Source organism: Pelophylax lessonae (assembly GCF_965119305.1).
Source record: "Pelophylax lessonae genome assembly, chromosome: 4".
Lineage (NCBI taxonomy): Eukaryota > Metazoa > Chordata > Amphibia > Anura > Ranidae > Pelophylax > Pelophylax lessonae.
Window position 1 is genome coordinate 639872345 of NC_138771.1, and position 21343 is coordinate 639893687.

A 21343-nucleotide genomic window follows, 5' to 3' on the forward strand; every position below is an offset into this window, starting at 1 on the left:
TACATACACATGATACAAGATAAAATACTTTCACTGTTTCACAGTAGAAATTATAATTATATTACAGTAGCGATATCTTCTGTTTTTTTACTGTAAAGGGCTATTTTCTTTTTGTTTTAACCCTATCATGACAGGTGATAAAAAAAGCATGCTGCTGCTACTAAAGGTCTTCTGCTGCCCATACATGTATTGGATTTTTGGACAAAAATATTTGCATCTATATTTGTACAAAAATTATTTGTATATTCATTGAATAGACGAGTGTTTGAAACATCCACTTGCTTTTAACATTACATTTTAAAATTAATATAACTCCTGAGCAAAAATCACATACAGTATTTAAAGATTTATTTGATTGAGAAGTTTTCTATTCTGCTCCTTCAAATTTTCCTGTCACTGTGGTTGACAACGAACACCAAATGGACCCCCCACTAATCGTTAGAAAAATCCGATGAATGTTTTTAAAAACTTTCTAAAAAAAATGTAGTTTGTGTATGGTCAGCATAAGTGACAGCAGGCACAAGGAGATTGTATCAAACTACCTGCCTATTAATAAGGGAGTCTATCATGAACATTCTATGACAATCCAGTCTGAAAATTTGCAAAACTGTGTTTTAGGTCTTTTAAAAATATTGATCTGAGTCTGATATGTACCACATTTAAACCTATAATAATACATTTATCTGTCTCAGAGTGGGTTAAATAGCCAACTATATAGCTGGATATTTATATTTACCACTGCATATAGATATTCAAGAATATTAACGAAATTATACACCCAACTTTTATTTTTTTTACGTTTTTTTATCCGATTAGTCGATTAATCGAAACAATGATTGGCCAACTAATTGATTATGAAAATAATCGTTAGTTGAAGCCTTAGAAAGGAGTGGAAAGTTCAGCTGCTCTTTCCCCAAGTGTTTGAAAAACCTTTGCTGTTTCGTCTGTGGGGTAATGGGATCTTCCCATTTCAGAGCCTCTTTGACTGCTCTTATGAGAGGTGAAATGAGGGCGAAATCAAAGCCCCCAACTGCACCTTCCTCTTCTTCCGAATCACTTTCTGAAGATTTTCCAGAAGTGAAGCTTGTTGGAGAGGGGCCTTGGTCTTCAGGGGCCTCAGCAGGAGAGCTGAAAGTAGCAGGCCCAGGTATGGGACTAGCACCCCACTCTTTCAGGGATTGTTGGACAATCCGTTTCACCAGGGATTCCAATCTCTGATCTTCAGACTCTCTCTCACCAGAAGCACGAGCAAAACAGGGCTCGCAAAGGGACTTGTCCTCCGGGACATGCGCCCCACAACCCCAACAGGCTCTCTGGGCCGTATGGCTACTGTGGCGGTGTGTGCGGTGTCTGGAGGAGGAATTTGAGCGTCTCCTTTCATGCCTGCTCCCTGATGGAGACTCATGGCGTCTTGACCTTGAAGAAGATTCTTTTTGTGGCCTGACAGGGTCTCTTTCTTGACCAGACCTGGAGTAGCTAGGAGAAAGAGAAATCCAGGGAGACACAGGATTTAGCCATGAATCATGAGCCAGCATCCCCCCTCCATATCCCCCTAGAATGTACCAGCACTCACCTGTTGTGAGAGGGCTGGCCACAAGGGGGCGGTGACGCAGGATCCATGTTTCAGGCAAAACCACAACTGACAAGGGAAATAGAGAGCATACAGAGAATCACTACAAAGTGCAAGGAACTCTCATGTGTCATCTCTAATATCCATCCATCCGCTCCCCCCCCTGCACACCGCCAAAAGTATACAGCATCCGGCCCCTCATACCTGGAATCACGAAGGATACGGCACCAGGAAGATGTCGCTATGCCCACAGTGCTTCCCACTCGCACTGGGGCTGACAGGCGCTTAAATTCCGCGCCAGGATGACGTCAGCGGTGACGTGCGCATGCGCAGGCAGAGAGCGGAGCTCCAATCCCACACTGCGCAGGCGTCCGCCGGACTGAGCGGAGGGGGAGCAGGAAGGAGATGGCTGGAATGCAAGGAGCGTTCCAGCCGCCATTGGGCCACCAGGGATAGAAAGAAAGTACTTTTAGACACACATATAAAACAAATACGCTGCCATGGAGGAAGACAAATCTTCAGACCCTGTCAGGATATCCGTCGGCCATCTGAAGCACCGCACAGTTATCAGCCAGAGGGGATTTTGAATGTCACTCACCCGCCCGTGGCTGGGCCCTGGACATAGACACCGTCTTTCATACTGAGGTAAGCCAACCAAAATTTCAACAGGAACAATCCAAATAGGGTCCTTGGAGGAGGACAAAAAAGGAACACTGGCTGTACCTGCAAGCTGAAATTTATAGAGGAGGGTCCTATACCATTGGAGAGGAGGCGGGGTTAACCCACACGTAGGCTGCCATGGAGACTGTCAGGAAATCAAATGTTGTCTCCTAGCAACGCATTTAAAGAGTCCATGTTTTTCATTATGAAAAAAAAGGACTTTTTTTTTTTTCTTTTTTTAGTGTAGATGTGAGATGTGAGGTTTTTTTGACCCCAGATCTCACATTAAAGAGGTCCTGTCATGCTTATTTCTATTACAAGGGATGTTTATATTCCTTGTAATAGGAATAAAAGTGATCAAAACATTTTTTTTTTAAAAAACAGTGTAAAAATAAAAAATAATAGATAAAATAAATAAGAAAAAGAAAATGAAAGCACCCTGTCGCCGTTAGCTCGCGCGCAGAAGCAAGTCCCGCCCACATATGTAAACGGTGTCCAAAACACACATGTGAGGTATCCCCGCGATCGTTAGAGCCAGAGCAATAATTTGAGCCCTCTGTAACTCTAAGCTGGTAACCTGTAGACGTTTTTAAAATGTCGCCTATGGGGATTTTTAAATACCAATGTTTGTTGCAATTTTGAAGCATGACATGTTGGGTATCTATTTACTCAGTGTAACATTATCTTTCACAATATAGAAAAAATTGGGCTAACCTTACTGTTTTCTTATTTTTTAATTAAGAAAAGTGATTTTTTTTACAAAAACATTGCGTTTGGAAGACAGCTGCGCAAATACGGTGTGATAAAAAAAATTTCAACGATCTCCATTTATTTCTCTAGGGTCTCTGCTAAAAAAATATATATAATGTTTGGGGGTTCTAAGTAATTTTCTAGCAAAAAAAAAACAACTGATTTTAACTTGTAAACACCAAGAAATAGACCCGGTCCAGAAGTGGTTAAAGTAGATATAAACCCCGACTGGATGTCATTTAGCTTTCTGAAGCACTTTAACTCATAAATAATTTCCATTCTATGGTTCCTAAAATGCTGTTTTCTCCTTTTTACATCCTTATTGTATCTTCTGCAGGCTCTTTCAGCCGCTTCTTATCCAACATGAAGATAAATGACACGAGACGGTCACAGGTTTTATTCCTTTTATTGCAGTCCAAAGTACAAAGTTATATGATGAAAATCCGGCCTGCAAGCTCTCACCTTAGATCCCTGTTCATTCTTAAAGCTGAAGTACCCCCCCCCCCCCCCATCAATGGGCTAATGACATTGCTAAATAAAACATTTCTGTTTTTATTACATATCTTATTTTAGACCACATAATGCAATTTTTGGGTCTCTGCTTCCCTATGCAACGCAGACAGATCATGGCTTTGGGGGGGGGGGGGTGGCACTGGATGACACCAGGTAATACATCTATGATAGTCTCTCCTAGTTTGTGCAAGAGCAGGTGCCTGGGAGCAGGGCCGCTGATGAGGCAGTACAACCAGCCATGGGCATCCGCAGAACATTTTCAGGGGGTGGGCATCATTTTAAAGTCACCCATGTTCCTCCCCTTTTCACCCTCATAGATCCCCTTAAGAGCAGGCCAGACCAGGGTCCCCCATAGATTCACTTTAGAGCAGGCCATGGTCCCCACAGATCCCCCTTTAGAGCAGGCCAGGGTCCCCATAGATCCCCTTTAGAGCAGGGTCCCCATATATCCCCCGTTAGAGCAGGCCAGGCCAGGGTCCCCATATACCCCCCTTTAGAGCAGGCCAGGCCAGGCCAGGGTCCCCATAGATCCCCCTTTAGAGCAGGGTCTCCAATGATTCCCCTCTTAGAGCAGGCCAAGAAATCACCTGGGGGGGGGGGGCATTTGCCCCCCCCTTGCGCACGCCCATGCAACCAGTCCTGTTGTACTGGACCCAGGCCCCATCAGTTAAACGGGGGGGGGGGGGGGGCAGGGCAGCTTTATTGTGCATTTCTGCGTAAATAAATAAATTGATTTTACTAGACCACACCCACACTCCTACTTGCCTAGCAGGGTTTAAATGAGGTGGGAGCAGAGGAGGAACTTTTTTCCATTTGCGAAGTGTAGGCAGATAAAGTCAGTGCTTTATTTCCGCTGAACCCAGAGGGGTGTGGGGAGGGGGTGGGGTCCTGTCAGGAGGGCTATATGGGGCCCCAAGATTTCTAACAGCGGCCCTACCTGGGAGGGCCATGTACATCCCCTTATATTCTATTCATTAGGCTCTTTCTTCCTGCCTCAGTACCTCTCGTGACAACAACAGCCTCAGATCCCACCAGAATATGTTGTATTGCACTCCCAGCCTCACCCTAAGCAGAGATTTTCCAGCTCACAGGACAACAGTGTAGGGCACCAGCAGACTGTGAGTGTTCAGCAGAGGGGTCATTTAAAGCGGAGTTCCACCTAAAAGTGGAAGTTCTGCTCATTTGCTTCCACCCCCCCCCCCCTCCGGTGCCACATTTGGCACCTTTCAGGAGGAAGGGGGGAAGGGTAGCTGTTTTTGACAGGTACCCTTCCCCACTTCCAGGAGACGGTGCCACGGCGCTGTCCCTCGGAAGTTTGGCCCCTCCTCCTTCCCCCATCGCTGAGCCAATTCAAAGCCGCATGGCTTCACTGCCGTGTTCTCTTACCGGCAATGGCGGTGGCAGCACCCAACAGCCGATGGAAACATCAGTGGACTGACATCGCTGGACTCCAGGACAGGTAAGTGTCCCAATATTAAAAGTCAGCAGCTACAGTATGTGTACAAAGTATATACACGGTGGCGCAAGCAGATAGCATTAACACTAAATGGTAGTCCGTTGGGTAGCCATGTAGGCTGCCCTAATAGTCTTTGATGTGGGAAGAGAAACAGTCCATGGACTCAGGGCCAGCCTAGTGGGGAGCGGAAGCAACCTGCAGACCTGCAAGACACAAAGAGAGATCTAACTTGAAAAAGGAGCGCGCGCTGGTATCCCACCGCAGTGCGCATGCTCCAAAATGCGTCATCAGCACGCCGGAAGATCCATAGACAGCGAGTGCGGCTCACCCTGCGTCTCACCCTCTGGTCCTAGCCTCAGTCTGACTTCAGACACACCACCCCACTTCCTGCGGGACAGGAACCGGAAGGACAGCAGTGGCCCCATCCCGAACATGGATCCTGGAGGACCCATCTACCCACATTTACTTACTCTGATGTAAGTTTTTAAATGTACCTTGCTCATTAAATGTTACATGGAAATTGAAGGTGTAGCGCTAATCTCATAAGTGTATAGCAGATATGCAAGTCCATGTAATAAGGAAAGTCCACAACATGAGAGTGTCCACTCCACAAGCAGATGTGAAAAGCCAGAAGAACTGCCACCGAGCCCACCGAAGACACACTGCCTCTTACCAAAAAACAAGGACCCTCGTTACAAAGGTCTTGTACAGCATTCAGGTTATAGTCAAACGACTCCTCCACTAGGCTGGCAAGTGAAATCTCCTCCACAGGTAGGTTGCTCTGTTCTTATAAGCCAAGCAAGCCTATCCTACCAGTATGTGGCTGTCCCAAGAAATGCCATGTTCAAGGCCACGAAGTACAGGAGGCAACCAGCCAGCGACCAACGAATTGACCTGTCTAACAGTATGAGTTAAAAACAGGGGTTTAGTTGCACACATTTGCAAATACATGCGTAAGCTGCAGGCCCCGGCAAGGCATCCTGTGGCCTTGGGACAGCCAAATACTGGTAGGATAGGCTTGCTTGGCTTATAAGAACAGAGCAATCTACATTTTTTATATTATATGATTGTGCTTTTAAAGGTTTTAGCGCAGCAATTTTCCCGTTTATTATCTTCATTAAATGTTACAGTCTTTACTCAGAGGCGCCTGTTTTCTCTCTTTGTGTTTTACAGTATGTGTACAGTATGTGTAGCTGCTGACTTTTAATTTTTGGAGGGGGAGGCTGAACTCTGCTTTATAGAGGTTGTAAACCTCCCCAAACATTAAAAAAAAATAAAAGACAAAGGCATAATGAGCTAGGAGGCATTGCATACTAGCTCATTATAAAATACTTACTTTAGAACTAAGCCCCCCCCCCCCCCACACGGCGTCACCCACTCACCACTCACATGGCGTCCATCTGTACCCGGCCTTCTTTGTGGGTTTGGGTCCTACGGCCATCCTGCGGCCGGAGCCGAGATGACATCACTGCCGCGCATGCTTGCGGGGGCCGCCGTTCATGGCACAGGACACTGAAGGAACGACACGGTCGGCCGTTCCTCCAGAGCGCATCCGCCAGTGATGTCAATGGCTGCATGCAAAGTAAATATGCAAAGTAAATGTCTCCTAAACGGTGCAAGAAGGAGAATCCGTGTGACAATAGGGAATATTCATTCGCTATTGTCACACAACTGGGTGGGCTCAGGGCGCAGTGCTCTGCGCCCCGAGCCCAACCTTTTGTTGAAGCCTATTAGCGCTTCTGGCTCTAATCAGGCTTAAAAAAAAATCCCCCATTGGAATCCAATGCGTCCGGCACCCTGCATGTAGATTAGGGGGCCGGACACATGGATAGGGGGGCCGGGCCCCTGCGCCCCTAATGGACGGGCCACCACTTGAAAGTTAGCCCAATTTTTTTGTATAATGTAAAAGATGATGTTACGCTGAGAATGGTGAGAGAATCATGATCTTTATTCTAAACAAAACAATCCTGATTCCTATTTTATACAGAATCATGCAGCTCTAGTTTGAATTAATAACAAAACTTCTGTCTGATACTGAAATAAATTGGGTAAAAAAAACTTATATTTATTTGGGTGTTTAAGAAGTTGTATAAGTGTGATTATTGAGTGTAACATGCCAATAGATTGACAAACGACCATGAGTGGCCTATTGCCAGTAGTCATTGATATGGAGAGCTTTTAAGAGAGAAAGGGGATAGAAAAGAAAAGGGGTAAGGAGGGAAGAGTGGGGTGTAGATGGGGTATGGGGGGAGAAAAGGGGGGAAGTTCCCTTTCTCAGTCTCCACTAACAACTGAACAATATCTATATAGTGACATAGTAAGGTGTGAGGATACAGGGAGTCACATCTTAGGTTATAGTAAGCTCCTAATTATACACATCGACATGGGTCCTTCCACATTCATCCCTTGGTTAGGGGTGAGAGGCCCTGTGTCACATTTTATAGTGAAGGGGTTGGGTAAAGCGTGTAGAGAGAGTCAGTGCAAGTCGAGTGAGAATTAGAGTGGGGGATCAGGTTGGGTTTGTCTTATCAGTAACTTGTATCTATGTGTGGTACGGAAGTGGTTCCAGCAAGCGCATGTATGGGAAAACTTAGCCGGAGAGTCTCGGGCTATAGAAATTAATTCCTCCATCTCTGCCATTTTTGCAATTCGTTTGAGCCATTCAGGGATGGTTGGGATGTGGGTTGATCCCCAGTGGAGAGGGATACACATTTTGGCCGCATTGATCAGGGGTAAAACCAAGGTTTTACTGTAATGAAGTGCTGACATGTCAGAGTGGTGGAGAAGAAGCTGTGCTGGAGTGTGCTTCAAGGGATAAGTGGAAATCTGTGTTATTTATTTGCGGATCTGCGTCCAGGATGGTTAAATTAGGTACTTGCTTGTTTTCGCGTGATTCGGCGTGTTGTATTTAAGGGGCCCATTCATTTCAATAGGCTTCCCAAAAGTGCAAAAATCACACGAGAGAAGTGCCTGATCCTGTTTTAAAATCATGTTGCAACAAACACATGGTGCTTTGCACCATTGGGGTGGGGGCGCCATTAAGAATTAATTTACTGAAAATATAAATACTTCTTATGATACTGATAATCTTTATTTTATTTCATTAGTGCAAGAAATAGATTCTGATTTTGTCTTCAGAAAAACATGTCTGAAGGTAAGGACCTCCACAGCAGGGACACTAACCCTTCCTTACTAGTTTGTGTGTAACTCTTCTTGCTCTGTAGAAACCCCAAATACCTTTGCTGCACAATATTTACCTTTGTTGCACAGTATTTTTTATTTTTTTTTTTTGTTACAGGATATTCTACACCTATCCAGTCTCAGCCACAATGGAAAAACGGCTCCACCTTCTCCAAATCAACAGCTATGGTGCCGCCAGGACTGGAGTGTCTTGTAGAGGTCGGTAATATGGCAACCAATAGGAGGATGGTTATGGTTGGGGGCGGGGGGGGGGGGGGGAGTTGCTGACATGTCTTTTCTTGCTGTGAGAATTTCTGTCAATTCAGCCAAAAGAGCATTGTGAGATTAAGAACTGATTTATGGGTGAGAAAACCTGATAATCACGTCTTCTCTTCTCTATCAGTGTCCCAATTAATTCCAAAGGTGATAAGTAGGGTTAAGGTCAAGGCTCTGTGCAGGACACTAGAGTTCCACCACACCAAACTCCTCACATGATGTCTTTATGTTGCTGGCTTTGTGCACAGGGGTACAGTAATACTAGAACATAATGCCCAGGTCTGTTCCTGCCCACCTCAAGATTTTGTGTGTTCCTGCCAACCTTTGCGTGTCCCAACTCCTCCGGTTGCATTCTCCATATTAAAAAAAAACATCCAGTAGGCATTTTTTGTGAGCCCCTCATGATGGGCAGAGCGAATGTGCACACCCAGAAACTCAGCACAGGGATGGTGGGAACCCCTCAAAATGGGCACAGCAGATGTTCAGACACGGGAACTCAGCACAGGGATGGTGGGAAATTGCCATTTTACTCCTTGACAGTGAGGTTGCTGGTTCCTTAGCTCATGTGCTTCAGGAAACCAGGGGCTAGATTTGCTTCTCTGCCTCAGGAGGGATGCTGGATCCTGGGGAGGACCCTGGTGGGGGCCCCCTCGATATGCCTGAGACTAGGCCTCAGTCTGTGGAAGACACTGGGACTGGCCCAAGGAGAGATGAGTCCCTGTCTGCCTTTAGAAGGAGGATTGTTGATAAGCTGATGCGGATTGATAAAGAGGAGGAGATATTGGCAGCTTTGAAGGCTGAATTTAAAAAGAAAAAGTTGTTTTGAGCCAAACTGTACAGCAAGAAAAGACCGGCTCTGAGGCCTGAGTTGAAGGACTTGGAGCAAGCTTTGAGGAAGCAGAAAGAACTGGTGAGCTCTCTCAAGGAGAGAAGTGTAGCATTTAAAGAGGAATATAAGAATGAGGAATGTTTCTGCCAAATGAGGAGAGCAGCCGCTTTCAGCATAAAGAGTGACCCAGTCACTGAGGAGATACAGGTACTGACAGAGTAAGCAGAGAGTGAGAAAGTGGGTCCGGAGGTTGAGCCTAGCTCTTCAACACCTCAGACATCTGCTGAGCCTCCATGGGTAGAGGCCTCTGTCCCCCTCCCTCTGCAGCAGCAATATGGAACATCTGAGCAGGAGGTAGAGGGGGGTACTGGCATGCTGGAGTTCATTACTGAGCTGGAAACCCCTCTGGATGGACGAAAGTTCAATTTTTCTGCATATTCCTCAGATGACGATGAGGAGATGGATACCATTCCTCATCCTGTGAAAGAGAGACCTGTGGAGAGAGGAAGACTCACCATAAAATCTGCAACAACCAAGAGGAAGCTTGATTCCACCGTCAGCCATGACACTGCAGAGGTAACAACACAGCAAGCAGGTACAGTGTGTGTGTGTGTAAAACTTTAATAATGACAATGTGCTTGCTGAGGTTTGTAGTGCTATGGGCAGTCAGCCCAGACCCATCAACGATGTACTGCATGCATTGCAACCTGATGCACCTCCTGAAAAAAACTTCACATTCAAACCCAATTGGCGGGAAATCTGGAAATAACTGTGAGGCTCTGGGGGGGGGGAAGAGTCTGCAGAGAGGAGTGCCAGGGACATTGAGGAGGCTTTGCCTGGACCAGATAAAGCAGGTGTTCCAGAGAATGGTGGAGGAGGTGCTGAGAGCAGTAATGCCACAACTGTCTGGGAGTCTGCAGTAGACAGGACTCTGTTTGAACCCAGGAAAGCAGCTAAGTGGTCAGAGCAGGGGGGGGTGGTCTTGTCTCTGCTGCTCCAATGACTGCTATGGTTGTTTCAGACTCCTTGTCAGAAGGTGTGGTTGTGCCTAAGGACAATGCTGTAATTGCTGGTGGTGTCTGCAAGGAAAACATATGCTGGTGCTGCTGCAGGATCTGGGAGGGGGGAGCGAGCAGGGAAGGAGTATGGAAATGTTTTATCTTCCTCATTATTTAAAAGTTGTGCAGCTTCAATGGGAGGGTGGGAGTATTCCTCCACATAGGAGGGCAGTGGTTGATAAGATTCTGCAGATGGGGTTTAGGCCCGCAGATATCTTCACCCTGATCAGTTTGGCCGGTTCCTACGTGTACGATTTGTCCTTTATCCGTCCAGAGTCTTTGGTCATATTTTGGGAGAGGTATGAGCATGTGTGTAGGGGCCTGCTTGACTGGAAAGGGATCATTCCCAAGCTTGTATCATGCCAGCCACTCATTAAAATGGTGACAATTCTTGTCGGCAATAAGTCCATACCACAAGGGGATTTATCTGTATGGTTAAGGAGATATGGAGACATCCTGAGCCCTTTTAAAGAAAATTGTGGATGATCAGGGAATATGGATGGGGGGGTGGTCTGTGCAGCTAAAACTGAGAGTCATTGACAATGTCATCCAGCATCTGCCATCCTCAGCTTTCCTGGGGAGGGACAGGCTTACCATCTTCTATCCAGGCCAGCCAAAGCTGTGTAATAAGTGTGGGATAAAGGGCACTTTGTGTCCTTCTGTCTGGTGATGAAGTGCTCTCTGTGTCAGGGTTTAGGGCATTTGGCAAAGGATTGCAACATTATATGGTGCAACCTGTGCAATGCGGTGGGGTATCCTTATAGTCAGTGTCCTGAGGCAATGCACAATCAGCCTGAGCTCATAAGAGAGTTCTTTTGCCTGGACATGGAGGATGCTCAGAGCTCAGCAGCTAGGGTGCCTGCGATTCCCTCTGAGTCTGTGCCAATGCCCAGTGTGTCAGTGTCTTCCAAGTCTGTGGTGCCCCAGTCTTTGTGTTTGCATAGTGTGCCTATGTCTTCTCAGTCTGTGGTTTCCCAGTCTGTGCGTTTTGCCTAGTGTGTCAGTGTCTTCCCAGAGGCGGCAATAGGTGCTGAGGCAGGGGCATCAAGTGCAGTGCCAGTCCCCCCCTAGACATTGCAGGGCTTCTATTAAGTACCATGGGGTGCAGAGGAGTGTGGAAAATGGTGAAGAGGCTGGCCTGATGGCAGATAAGGTAAGGGAGAGTGGGGGGAGGGGGTGAAGGGGAGGGTAAGAGTGGGGAAACTTTTACTTCCGGTTTGTCAAAGGATGATATGCAATGGTTGGAGGAGAAAAGGAGGAAGAGCAAAAGAAGGAAAAAAGATGTTCAGTTACCCCAAGTCCTAAGGTTTTGCCTTTGGCAAATAAGTTTGGGGTCCTGTCAGATGATGACGATGAATGGGACTTGTTAAGCACAGCGTCTTCTATGGATGATGAGTCCCAGGGTGCACTGAAACGCACTGGTTCTCCAGGGAGAGAGAGTAGTCAGGCTAAGAAACGGCTGCCTCAATTATCCTAATGACAGTTCCCACTCCGTTAAAAGTGGCAACCATTAATGTTGCCAGCTTAAAATCAGTGAGTGCTTGTCATATGGCCTTATTTTTGCTCAGCGTGTTTGATGCTGGCAAGAGACCCATCTGAGTAGCCTGGCCGATACGCATCTGGCAAAGAAGGAATGGAGACGTGGTCCCTCCTTTTGGTCTCTTGCAGCCGAGCCTTACAGCGAGGTTGCGGTCCTTTTTTCCGGTATGGTAACGTGCCGACAAGTAATTGAGGTAGAGATTGGGAGATGCATGATTTTGGACATCTCTTTGAGGGGGCAGGACCTGCGCCTGATTAACATCAATGGTCCCCAGACGAAATGGGACAGGAAATGCCTCTTTACAAAGATTAAGCCTTTTCTTTTTATGGCTCAGCAGGTTATCTTTGGAGATGACTTCAACCCCATTACTAGGCCTAAAGACAGGAGAGGTTTCAGAGATAAGCTGTGCTATGACAGCCTTTTCCTGAATGCGATGGTTAGGGAAGCAGGCATGGTAGATGTGCACATTAAGTGCTGCCCAGACAGCACGGGGTTCCCTTTTCAGCGAGGTAATAGCCAGAGTAGGATAGATACTGTAGGTTTTTTTTAATGGCACTTTTTTGGCACCTGTGTGTCGGGCAGTGGAGTTTTCCGATCCCTGTGTTCTATCTGTGATTCTGAAAGCCTCAGGTATGCAACCTAGGGGAAGGGGTATCTGGAGATTGAATTTGGCCCTCCTGGATGACAAGGGAGGAAGTAAGACAATCCTTTGAGACATTTTTTCAGGCACAGGTAACTATCCTAGGCTTTTGCAACAGTAAGTCAGAATGGTGGGAGTTTATAAAACAGCAGACTGTTAGGCTTTTCAAGGCCATAAGGAGAAAGAGATAGCAAGATAAGTATATCACCTACAAGTGTTTGCGGAGGAAACTTGACCGCCTTGTTTCGAATGAAGGAGATTGTGAGGCGATCTCTGAGGTAAAGCTCCTTAGTTACATAGTAACTCCTCCTGAGGAGACATCAATATGACCGGAACGCCTCTTTGGTTCAGGAAAGGGACTATGGGACATACCGTTCGCCTGACCCTTACCAGAACTGTAAACCAAGCGTAGCAGTTAAGATGGTCAATGGCCTAAAGGACAGTACAGGCTCTCTGACGAAGTCTAGGGGAGGGATCCTGAAGGTCGTCAGGTCATACAATGCCAATCTCCTGGGAGGAAGGAACCTTGATCGGGCAAGGATGTTTTTTGGACTCTACACCAGGTCTAGAAAGTTCCTTTGATGAATTTGACATATGAAATCACTGCAGATGAGGTGATCCAGGCTATTGATAAACTAGCCATCAGGAAAACGCCAGGGCTAGATGGTTTGACAGCCACATTTTATAAATGTTTTAAGGCGATCCTGGCTTCATACCTTGCAGAGATTTTTAATGGCTGTTTACATGAGGGTTCTCTCCCTCCTTCCATGAGGCAATCTGCAGTGATTCTTCTGTCAAAGGGCAAAGATCCTTCGATGATTGGGAATTGGCGCTCCATTAGGTTGGCATTTTTCCTTAAGGGAAAAGGTTGATCTGATCAAGGCTTACGTAATTCTTATTTTTCTGTATGTCAGTTTTATTTGCGTTTTGCCAGTGTCTCTCTATACCAGGATCTATAGCTGTTTCTTCCAGATGTTATTGGTGGAACAGAATAAACCTTGTTAAAAGGAGTGTGACTTATCTTCCTGCGTGGGAGGGTGGTCTAGGAATGATCAACCCTGTAGTCTTTTTCTCTCTGATGTTTGTAAAGTACAATCTGGGTAACATGTTGGCAGAGAGACCTGGGTGGGTATTTTCCAGTCCTGAATTAGGCCCTTTCTGTGATACTGGGAAAATGGTGGGCCAATGAAAAGCCTGAGGGTCAAGCATGATAATTCCCGGCTTATGTTGCCCCATGTTTGAAAATACTTTGAAAATGCCACCGTACGGCAGTGGTAAGTAATGGCAGGGGAAGTCAGATCTCTTCCAAGGAAACTTCTTGAGAAGTAGATCATGAGCTCTGTTTTTTGCGAACCACTGGCCTTAAGGGATTGCCCAAGCCTGGTTTTGGGGGAGAGTTTGCGTTTTATTAATTTGGAGAGAATCCCAATGAAGTTTAGGGATCGGATCAGGCTTGGCTCGCTTTCCATGGAAATGTCACAAGTTAGCCTGTAGTTTGTTTGTATCTCTTACCTCCTTGCTGCTATCTTCACATGTGGTGTTTGGCTGCTCTGTTCTCCTATGGGCGTCGCCTGCTTCACTGTGGGTTATATCCTGTTCCTGTCTATTACTTCCTGGGTCACCTCCCTGTGTGCTTCCCTATATATGCACATGCTCAGTGCTCTGCTCCTTGCTTGAGCAACATTGCTGTTCACTGAGCTCCCATCCCTGTAACCTTGGCTATTGTAGCTGATCTCCTGTGTACCAACCCGGCTTCGTTTCTCCATCTATTTACGTCTGCTGCATGTCCTGACCTCAGCTTTTTCTCTTGGATATCCTTGTAGTCTCCTGTTTACACTGCACACGCCAGCGGTCTCCACATCTTCAGCTGGGCCTACCTGGGGGCCACGACCTGGTTCCAGTCTGCTGCAAGTCCATCCCCACCACCAGGGGCCCTGGTGAAGAAGCAGGCTGAGACTTAGACTCCACGCCCTGGGGAATCCTGAGCTGGGAATCTATACGGGCTCACTACCACAGACCCGTTGACAGGAAAACTATATGTGAAGGGCAACCTGAAGTTTCTTTCTGTGAGTGATATGGGCTGCCCGAGAGTAGAGTGTGGAGGAGAGTCCATGGATAATTTTCTGCTTCAGTGCCCTTTTAATGTACAAGAGGGTAGGGAGGGCTCTGAGTGTACCCTTCCTCCCCCATATGAGTTATGCAGACTGGGTGTATGGGGCATTCCAGACTCACCGGGATTATGATTTGTCAACACTTTTTTTAGTTAGTCTAGTAGCCCGTTATTTCACGTGGAGTGCATAGTGCCAGGTAACCTTACAGAGTAAGAAGTCTGTGGTTGCTCTGTCTAGACCCACATAGTTCACCCATAACTGGGACATTGTTTTTTTTTTCGTTTACAAAGAAATAAAATAATAAGAGACACATTCACCAAATGGGGATACATAAAAGTATAAAAACAGAAACAGGAAAAATAAAGAAAAAATAATTAAAAATATTACCAAAATAATAACTTTATATAACACATTTCATTATTTACTTTCAGGTGGAAGAAGTGATATTAAGGGATAAAGGTAAGAGAAAGGAATGATTAGAGAGTATTATAGAGCTTCCTGTCCCTGGTGCTGGTTGTTGTTTTTTATAGAAGAACAAAAGTCTCTGACCAAAAGCATTGCAGAAGGACACTTTTGACGCAATGCTCTCCTTCAATCCAGAGCTGTCACCTGCAGAAATTATTTTCTGTTACAAGATTCCCTGGGTATTTTGGGGTGAATGATGCTGCCAGTCACTTCCCCTGAGCCCAGGCTGTCATGGACTTGACCTTTTTTTTTTTTTTTTACATACTGTTACCAGTGCAGTACAGCGTCACATGACTAGTGTCACTGACTGGTGACTGTATGTGAAAAATAAATAAATAAATAATTTTTTATTCAAATTTTTTAACACGTTTTTATTTAAACATGTTTTTCTTTTTTAACATTTTTTTTACAATTTTTTAATTTTTTTTTTTACATAATTTCATCAAAGTAGTTCAGTGTCCCCATAGTTACACTGTACTACTAACTACTATAGAGGAAGATCAGGTATTATTTTTTTAAATATTATTATTAATATTAATTTTTATTCTAATTACTTTTTATTATTAGTATTGTTTTTTTTTTATTTTTTTTACACTTTGATTGCTGTTACAGTGATGACAACTGTAACAACAATGTTTTGAACTGTCATGAATGGGTTACATTCATACCAGCTGTGCTTTTTTTTTAACTGTGTGCTGTGATTGGCCCACAGCTATCACATGGTACAGGTTGTTATGAGTGGTCCAGGTACCATGTGATAGCTGAGGACCAATCACAGCATCACAATACTAAGCAAAGCTGGTATGAATGAAACTCATTCATAACCGTTGTGTTTGCATTGTAATCGTGTGATAGCATAGCGATCATGTGATACCCTGGCTGCTGAAATGGGCTGGGTACAGGGAGCAGAAATCCATTGGAAACAGCATACATGTTTCTCCTTCTGCAGCTGGGAAAGATGGTCACAGACAGTCGGCCTGGTGAACCTGGAGGTGTTGCTGAACTCAGAGGTCCAGTGTATGCTGACAAGTGGAGTTTGGAGGCAACGGTGACTCTGGAAAAACAGTGTCCGTGAGTACAGAGGAACTTGCCCAGGGGTCTGCCAGGAAGGGGACCACTCCAGAAACTATGGTCAGCGGACAGGTGTCAGCACACCGGTATTGAGAGTAAAGGGGGTGCCAGTTTCAGAACCCTGAAGAGAGTAATTAAAGCAGGAACCTTTCAAAATATCTTCACTTCAGTGGCAAGGTGAAGCAGCGGCCTTGCCTCACACTACAGCTAGTTGTCCCAAAGATTGTGCATAGTTCATACTTGGAGTATCCCACTCATCCCTTCTCCTATCCCAGTTCTCAATAAAAACACAAAAACCAACATCCCCTGGATTAATTATTGACATAGCCAAGAACTTTTAATGCCGTTTGTCTGCTATCCGTTGCTAGGGGTAACCAAGGGGAATCAAGAAATCTCAGCAGCTCTCTAGGGGGCAGTGCTACATAAATTTAGATCTCCCCCAAGATCCCAGCAACATGTTGGTAAGTTGAATAATTTGAACAAAGAGAATGAAAAATAAATGTTCTTGGACATCTGCCCTCCGGTGTTTGGAGCTCCTATACTTCAAGTTTTCAGTCACAGTCTGGGGCTGATCTGGACCAGACCATATTGCCTAAAGTGTATCTAAAGAAACATTTCAAGATGATCGGATTAAAGCTTATCTGCTTATATTTTGCCTTCTTCAGTACCATGGGAACATAGTAATGAGGGCGTGCTTCCCTATGTAATGCCGGCAGATCCTGGCTAGTGGGAGGGGCAAAGTGCTAATGGGTGGGCGTCAATCTGGAAGAGTGGGTGTTCCTAGGTAGACTGTATTCACATGGCAACACCCATATTTCTGGATCTGGCCAGCTTAGTAGATTGCTTTTAAAAAGTCCTGTATTCTTTGATAAATGTATATAATATAACTTGGTACTAATATTTATAGGCAAAGTTCATCCAGGGAATATCCAATTGCCTCTCGGGGGATCGGGAAGGAATTTTTTTCCCATGCTGTAGCAAATTGGATCATGCTTTGCCTTGGGTTTTTTGCCTTTCTCCGGATCAACTGTGCATATAGGATTGTGTATATGGGATTGTATATATTTTTGTTTCTCTTTTATTGATTGAACTAGGTGGACTTGTGTCTTTTTTCAACCTGACTAACTATGTAACTATATTTGGCGGACAGCTTACATATTTGATTTTTCACACGTAAACAATTTGTTGGATGGTTGGCTGTACTATACTCTTCATTGGGTTTTCTATAAGAGGCTTAGTGGTGTGCAGAGTGGTTGGACACATAAGGTACCTTGAAAATGTCACATCTGACGAAACGTGCGTCGGTCGCGGCGTGCTGACGTCACCTGCTTGTGCGGACGCGAGTGGAGAGGACGGGCGGAGAAGCCGACCGGCCGGCGGCTTACTTCAATTTATGCTTTGACTCTTCTGATTTTGAGTCACTATTGGAGTCAGTACTGGAGTGATTGTTCCATGGGTTATCTGCTCTGAGGATCTGTCGTGGGATTCTTTGGCATACAACCCATTAGAGTCCGGTAAGAGGCAGCGGTGTTGGGAGAGGTCCTTTGTGTGCTACTTCTTTCCTTTGTTTCACCATTTAACATCTACTGTCTGGTAAGCATTTGGGACTCAAGGGTGTCGGTGCTTTACTTTATCTGGTATCTGGCTCTGGTGACGGTGTGCACTCCTCAGGGTGACATATGAGTATATAATAATATTACGCTATGGAGTTTATATTTTTCTCCCACATATGATTACCATCTGCTAATGAGAGGATCTTCTGAGTACACTGATCTGAGGCTGGTCGATTCAACTTATATTTGAGTTTTGGGCGAACTCTATTCTGATTTCTGGTAAGGAGACTACATGAATGTTGATTTATTCCTCTGACCCTGGGATTCTGGATTTTGGACTGTGTCTGTCATCTGGACAACATTTTTTGACATCATTGAGGACATTCGTTTGAGTGTTTTATCAATTATTGTGCTTCCGTTTGATAATCGCTTGTCAATTTAGCACAATTTAGCGCAACTTAGCCCTATACACTCGCGCTAGCTCCCCAGGGAACGAGCGGGGGCGGGAGCGCAGCGGCGCAGGCTCGCCCCCTACAGACTCGTGGGCGAGCAACGTAGCCTTGCCCAGCAGCGGCTGACTGCTGCAGTAAATCCTCGTTAAGTGGTCGGCAAGTGGTTAAGAAGTGGGCATTGTTCCTATAAACGCGTCAGTAGTTATTCGCATAAAAAGTTGCAGATTTTTAATTAAAGTGGTTCTAAAGGCTGATGGTTTTTTTTACCTTCGTGAATTTTATGCATGGAGGTAAAAAAACTTCAGTGTGTAACTGCCTCCACAGCCCCCCTAATACTCACAGAAACACAAAGACTCACACAAGCTCTACAGCTGTATTGGAAAATATACGAGCAGAGTGTCAGTGCTCTGGCTGTGCCATTCACTGCAAGTCCATAACAATCATAGGCCGGCAACTTGATAGCTTCTTCATTATAAAAATGTATTGTTGCACTACAGCAATAGCAAGCATTCTATGAGGAAGGCTTTGACTGAAACGTGTTAGCATCCTATGAATCTCCCTAATACTCACCTGAGCCTGATCCTGATCCAGCGGTGTGCACGAGAGCAGCAGCTCTCCTGGGCCTCTCCCTCCTCATTGGCTAAGAGATAGCAGCAGGAACCTTTGGCTCCCACTGCTGTCAATCACATTCAGTGAGGAGGGAGTGGGGGGAAGTGCCGAGCCGTGCTTTGTGTGTTTTATGGAAATACAGAGGCGGCTCGGGAGCGAACACGCACAAGTGCCCCCAGAGCTAGCTCAGCAGTGGAGGAGCCAGGAGCACTGGCTGGGGAGGGAGCTGCTCTTTGCAAAATTATTGCACAGAGCAGGTAAGTATAACATATTTGTTGTTTTAAAAAAATAAAAACCGTGCCTTTAGTGTTACTTAAAAAAAAAAAGAAAAAATGACATAGATTTCGAAGATTGTAATACTTTTGTAAAACTCTTGATCATGCAATTATATAAAATCCAAGGACGGTAAAAAATTCCCCCATACATTTTTAAAAATGATACAATAATTTGTTTAACCAGTTCTGGACGGGAAGGATTTGCCCCCTGAATGACCAGGCCATATTTTGCGATTCGGCACTGCCTTACTTTAACGGACAATTGCGCGGTCATACGAAGCTGTACCCAAATAAAATTGACGTCCTTTTTTCCCCCCACAAATAGAGCTTTCTTTTAGTGCTATTTGATCAGATTCTGAAAACAAAAACAATATTTTTCAATTTCTGTTATATAACATTCCCAATGGAAAAAAAATAAATAAATAAAATCACATTTATTTTTAACATTTTAGGCTGATTTGTTTTCTACATATTTTTGGTAAAAAAAAAAAAAAATCGCAATAAGCGCGTTTTGATTGGTTTGCGCAAAAGTTATCGCGTCTACTAACTACGGGAAATATTTATGTCATTTTTATTTTTTTTTTATTTTTTTACTAGTAATGGTGGCGATTTGCATTTTTTGCGGGTCTGCGACATTGCGGCGGACAGATCGGACCCCTAACTGACATTTTTGACACTTTTGGGGGGACCAGTGACATTACTACAGTAATCAGTGCTAAAAATATGCACTGTTACTGTAATAATGACACTGGCAGGGAAGGGGTTAACACTGTGGGTGATCAAGGGGTTAAATGTGAGCCTAGGGGAGTGATTCTAGCTGTGGGGGGGGGGGGGCTTGTGAAATGACCATAGAGATCTGTGATCCTATATAGAAGGATCACAGGGGCTCTGTGATCATTCCAGAGAGAAAAACGGTCAGCTGTGTTTACAACAGTCGACCGTCCTTCTCTCTCAGCGGGGAACGATCGTGGGTGTCAGGTGGGAATCAGAGCCCCCTGCCCCGTGCATTGGAGTCCCCGCTGATGAGTGGGGGCGGGAGCGCGCTGCCGGTGCTGCGCGCTCGCCCCCTAGCTGCAGGCGCGTGGCCGACGTATACCTACGGTGGTTCGCGCAGGAGGGCAGCCTGCCACAGTATTTCTGCGGCGGGTGGTCTGGAAGTGGTTAATAATTGTTAAAATAATTTTCTAAACATGATGCCCAAAATGGTTTATTAGTTGATGTGTAACAGGTATATACAGTACAAATGAATTCAGGCACCATTACCCTACCACTATGTGTGTAGGGTGTAGACCAGGGATCTTCAAACTACGGCCCTCCAGCTGTTGCGGAACTACACATCCCATGAGGCATTGTAAAACTCTGACATTCACAGACATGACTAGGCATGATGGGAATTGTAGTTCCTGAGCAACTGGAGGGCCATAGTTTGAAGACCCCTGGTGTAGATTCAGGGCAGGCGAGTAGGATGTTGTTGGCAAAGTCAGGTGAACACTGCTTATCCTTGCCGGCAGCGGGAGCTCATCTTTAGTACATAAGACTCCTAGTATAGTGTCTGCCTTTTATGTTTAGAGGAACTCTTTAGCAATCACTGACCTGACTCATCATTCAGTTTTTCAGACCAAGAATGGGCAGGATCTGTTCACTGTACGGCGGGAGTCGGAGTGCTGTGGACCTTCACTGAACCTGCGCCTTCGTAATCCATACAAGAGGGATGTGGTTTCCCTTTACCTGACCGATGGTGACTGCTGTGGAGGGCAAACCTATGTAAGCATTCTTTTCCTGTACAGTTTCCTAAACCTTAAAGAACATAAAAATTTGCATTCAGACATCATCGGGGATGTAAACTTATTGACTAGCGGATCTGATTTCTATATTGGGTATATTGTCTGCCTGCTAACTACATTTCTCTGGCTGCTGGTATTCATATCTAGTGATGTCGCGAACATAAAATTCGCCGTTCGCGAACGGCGAACGCGAACATCGGCGAATATTCGCGTACCGGCGAACATTGCGAACCGCCATAGACTTTAATAGGCAGGCAAATTTTAAAACCCACAGGGACTCTTTCTGGCCACAATAGTAATGGAAAAGTTGTTTCAAGGGGACAAACACCTGGACTGTGGCATGCCGGAGGGGGATCCATGGCAAAACTCCCATGGAAAATTACGTAGTTGATGCAGAGTCGGGTTTTATTCCATAAAGGGCATAAATCACCTAACATTCCTAAATTGTTTGGAATAACGTGCTTTAAAACATCCAGTGTGTGTATACGATCAGGTATGATGTTGTATCGATCAGGTAGTGTAAGAGTTATGCCCGCTTCACAGTGACAAAC

General features: G+C 45.3%; 1 protein-coding gene across 1 annotated transcript in view; it reads left to right on the top strand.

Annotated features, from left to right (window-relative positions):
- Window positions 1-1005: 1005 nt before the first annotated feature.
- LOC309552894 (phospholipid scramblase 3-like) overlaps window positions 1006-21343 on the top strand; it is a gene marked incomplete at both ends in the record, with an annotated part of 47477 nt that continues 27139 nt past the window's right edge. Inside the window, 4 exons of the mRNA XM_082253802.1 lie at window positions 1006-1147; window positions 8248-8348; window positions 15015-15042; window positions 20618-20772. Coding sequence (XP_082109928.1) covers window positions 1006-1147; window positions 8248-8348; window positions 15015-15042; window positions 20618-20772 — 426 coding nt within the window. The remainder of the gene's footprint in view (window positions 1148-8247; window positions 8349-15014; window positions 15043-20617; window positions 20773-21343) is intronic.